We start from the raw sequence: 4,225 nt of genomic DNA on the forward strand, positions 1-4,225 counted from the left end.
ATATATATATATATATATATATATATATATACAAGGTGCAGTGAATAAACTGTCGTCTAAGTTATGCAAAAATGAAAAAAACACTGACATCTCATTTTAACAGATATATTTACCAAAATTACATAAAAATATCTTGAAATGCTGAAGAGTAAATTTATTCAATAAAACTGCCAATGGTCTCAACCAGGCCCTCCAGACAACTCTTCTGGACAGTCTTCTTGTTTAAGTTGGTGAATGCTACCATAATCCTTGCTTTCAGTTCATCTTTGGTGTTGCAAGGAGTTTTGTTGATGTCTAATTCAACTGCACCCACACATAATAATCAAGGAGGTTGTAGTCTGGGAAATTAGGTGGCCAGATGTTAGGAGTGATGTGGTGGCAGAAATTGTCTGATAGCCATAACTGGGTTCTCCTGCTTGTGTGGCACGGTGCAGAGTCCTGTTGTCAGACATAGGGTCTTCCAGCAACCACTCTCTTGACCCATGGCAGCACTACCTCCTCCAGGCACCCGATGTGGGCCTCCGTGTTGAGTCTGAGGCCATGTGGGAAGATGAATGGCAGCATAATGTCCCATCACTAGCGATCACTCCAAACACCATGATGTTGACTGGATGTTTGATTTTTTTCACTCTCAGTACATATCCTGAGACTGACACTCAAACACTCTGAAATGTTTGTATTGGGGGTTCTGGTATGAATGCCAAACAGTACATTACATTGTTTTCAAATTTCTAGCAGAGTGAATTGCATCATGGTGCCCAACTGACCCTACTATACTGTATAGTCGACAAAATCGAAAACAAATGATGCGTACGCATGAAATTAAAAATATAAAATGGTGACAATTTACCCATCACACCCTATATATATATATATATATATATATATATATTGTTCTTGTTATTAACAATTTTCAGGAAGGCAAAAAACCATGTCATGCACAGTATATCTACCCAACTCAAAACTGCCTTAGCAAGACTGTGTAACCCATGCCAGTATGTTAAAGTAGACTTAAAATGGTGATATATATCTACATTCATGTTTATCTGTGTGTGTATGTGCTATTGTGAAGATTGTGGCACAAGTGAGTCAAAAGACCCAGTTTTCACTGATATGACAATGCTAATAACGAAATTTGTTATTTAAATAAAAATGAAGAAAAATAATGAAAGTAACCTTAGGTGAATAGAGAAAAAGAAAAACTGCTGCGTTTGATATTTCTTGTTTAATTATTACTAAATGGAAAACGAAAAACTTTAAGTAGAAGGTTAAAATAGTAGCAAACTGTTATGATGTGTGTGTCTAGAGAAGAGACAGCAAAGATGTGACATTTGAACCAACCAATGCATTGTTGATAGACCACAAGCTGATCACAATTATTAATTTGTGTTTAATTTATACAGAAATTTGTGACATCCCAAACCTGTGAGATGCCAGAACAACAAAGGTAAAAATTATATGAATATAGAACTTACCCATATTCAGAAAGGCGCTTGCAGTGGGGCACAAAATTATGGGTGGCCTATGAAAGAAGAAAACAATTGCTTTTTTTGTTGTTGTTTATTACCCAGAAGAAATTAATTTTCATGTTGTAAAACTTAAACAAGAACACAAATATAATTTTGGGGAATTTTATATCAGCTTTATAGATGAAATAATTTCCAATATTTACATGTATACAAGGAGGTGAGCTGGCAGAATCCTTAGCACGCCAAATAAAATACTTAGTGTCATTTAGTCTGTCTTTATGTTCGAGGTCTACTTTGCCATTCATCCTTTTTTTGGGGGGGGGGGTCAATGAAATAAGTACTTGGGGTCGATGAAATAAGCACTGGGGTTGATCTAATCAAATTAACCCTTCCCTGAAATTGCTGGCCTTGTGCCAAAATTTGATAGCAATATTTACATCTATACAACATTTCAATTGGTTTGATCTCTTATCATGTGATGCCTTGTTCAAGAAGAAGATTGAAGATGACATGAGATGTGGTGAAGGCTCATCTCAGGAGGTTGAATCACATAAAGGCAATGACAGAGAATCTGTATAAGGTATGTGTGTATGTATGTGGGTGTCTTTGTGCCAGTGTTTGTTCCCCACCACTGCTTGACGACCAGTGTTAGTGTGTTTATGTCTATGTAACTTAGCAGTTCGGTAAATGCGACCAATATGATAAAGTACCAGGCTTGGAAAAAACCAAAAAATATTTTATATAAATCTTGGTGTCAATTAGATAGACTAAAATTTTCTCAAGGTGGAGTCCCAGCATGGCCACAGTCTAATGACTGAAACAAGTAAAAGATAAAGATGATCCTTGTTACACAACATTGCAAATATAATGAATAATGATAGACCAAATGGAAACCTGCCACCAATGACATTATTGTTCACAAAATGCATTATTAAATAAAATAAAACCTGACATACAATTGAACTGTACCAGTGTATGACTGGTACACAGTTTATCAACTCTTGTGTGATAGAGAGATGAATCTACCTTAAAAGGATCTGAACTGCGAATATAAGGGGCCAATACTGAAATATTTACCCTGGCACTCAACTGTCTCTGTCAACTCATAGGGGATGAATGAAACTAAATAAAATCCACTTAGCTGTCTTACCTGTGTTCCATACTCACCAAACATTAAGTGTGGTGGTAGTCGTTGTATCAAATGTTGTTTTACATCATGGAGAGTTGAGCCACTTATCAACAAAGTCTTGTCTTTTATTGGAAGAAATTTGCTAGCATCTGCAATGCTCAAAGTGTCATCATCAGGATATTCCAAGAGAAAACTAGTAAGACGGGATCCTACATTAATAAAGCTGTAGATGAGATAAAGATTACAAACGTTATGTTAAATCCATTTCATTACGCTCTTTTTCTCTTTCTCTCTCTCTCCGTATATATACAGGGTGCGATGGGTAAATTGTCACCATTTTATATTTTTAATTTTGCACATGTGCATTATTTTTGATTTTGTCAACTACACAGTATAGTAGGGTCAGTTGGGCACCATCTATGAGAAAAAGAGTGCCATGATGCAATTCACTCTGCCAGAAATTTGGAAATGACATGCTGTACTGCTTGGCATTCGTGCCAGAAGCTCCAATATGAACATTTCAGTGTTTGAGTGTCAATATGAGGACAACACAGAGGATTTGGAAAGAGTTGGCGATGATGAAGGTATGGAACGGTAATGATGAAGGTATGGCAGCTTGGAAAACTCACTCTGATCCTTCTGATAAGAAAGGAAATCCTGAATTTGTTGGTGAGATTCAGGCCATGATTGACAATGATTCCTCCAAGTCAATCAGATCCATCACCAGGGACATGGGAGTGTCTGAGTTTCTTATCAGGCAGACAGTGCTTGAAGACATTTGGTATTCCTCATACAAGATGAGAAAGAGTCAATTTTTATTCCAAGTCACTAAAGATAAGAGGAAAGACTGTGCTATGAAGATTTTGAACAAACTCAAGCATCCCTGCCAACCTAACATGTTTTGTTTTTCTCAGACGAGAAAAACTTCTGCTAGGATCAAATGGTGAACACATAGAACAATTGTTGGCTTGCTGTGTCCTCAAGACATGTACCAAGAGTGATAAAAATCAAGTCAACATCATGGTGTTTGGAGTGATCACTAGTAATAGCGATGTTATGCCTCCATTCATTTTCCCACATGGCCTCAGACTCAACACAGAGGCCTACATCAAGTGCCTGGAGGAGGTAGTGCTGCCCTGGATCAAGAGGGTGGCTGCTGGAAGACCCCATGTCTGGCAACAGGACTCTGCACCATGCTACACCAGCAAGAGAGCCCAGTCATGGCTGTCAGACAATTTCTGTGACCACATCACCTCTAACATCTGGCCACCTAACTCTCCAGACTGCAAACCCCTTGATTATTATGTGTGGGGTGCAGTTGAGTGAGAGACCAACAAAACTACTTGTAATACCAAAGAAGGTAAAGGTTATGGCAGCATTCACCAACTTAAACAAGAAGACTGTCTAGAGGAGTTGCAGGAGATTCCAAAGTCATCTGGAGGCTGTGGTTGAAGCCAATGGCTATTTTATTGAATAGATTTACTCTTTAGTATTTCAAGATATTTTTATGTAATTTTGGTAAATATAATTGTTAAAATGAGATGTCAGCGTTATTTTGGTTTTTGCGTAATTTAGATGACAGTTTATTCACCATACCCTGTATGTATGTATGTAGATGTATATATAT

The 4,225-nt window shown here is 37.4% G+C and overlaps 1 protein-coding gene across 1 annotated transcript in view; it reads right to left on the reverse strand.

Moving 5' to 3' along the window:
- Positions 1-4,225, reverse strand: part of LOC106872824 (uncharacterized) — a 54,433-nt gene that overhangs the window by 13,324 nt on the left and 36,884 nt on the right. The window contains exons 16-17 of the mRNA XM_052969142.1: positions 2,620-2,821; positions 1,476-1,522 (exon numbers count right to left, since the gene is read on the reverse strand). Coding sequence (XP_052825102.1) covers positions 1,476-1,522; positions 2,620-2,821 — 249 coding nt within the window. The remainder of the gene's footprint in view (positions 1-1,475; positions 1,523-2,619; positions 2,822-4,225) is intronic.

The sequence above is a fragment of the Octopus bimaculoides genome, chromosome 7 (genome assembly GCF_001194135.2).
Source record: "Octopus bimaculoides isolate UCB-OBI-ISO-001 chromosome 7, ASM119413v2, whole genome shotgun sequence".
NCBI lineage: Eukaryota > Metazoa > Mollusca > Cephalopoda > Octopoda > Octopodidae > Octopus > Octopus bimaculoides.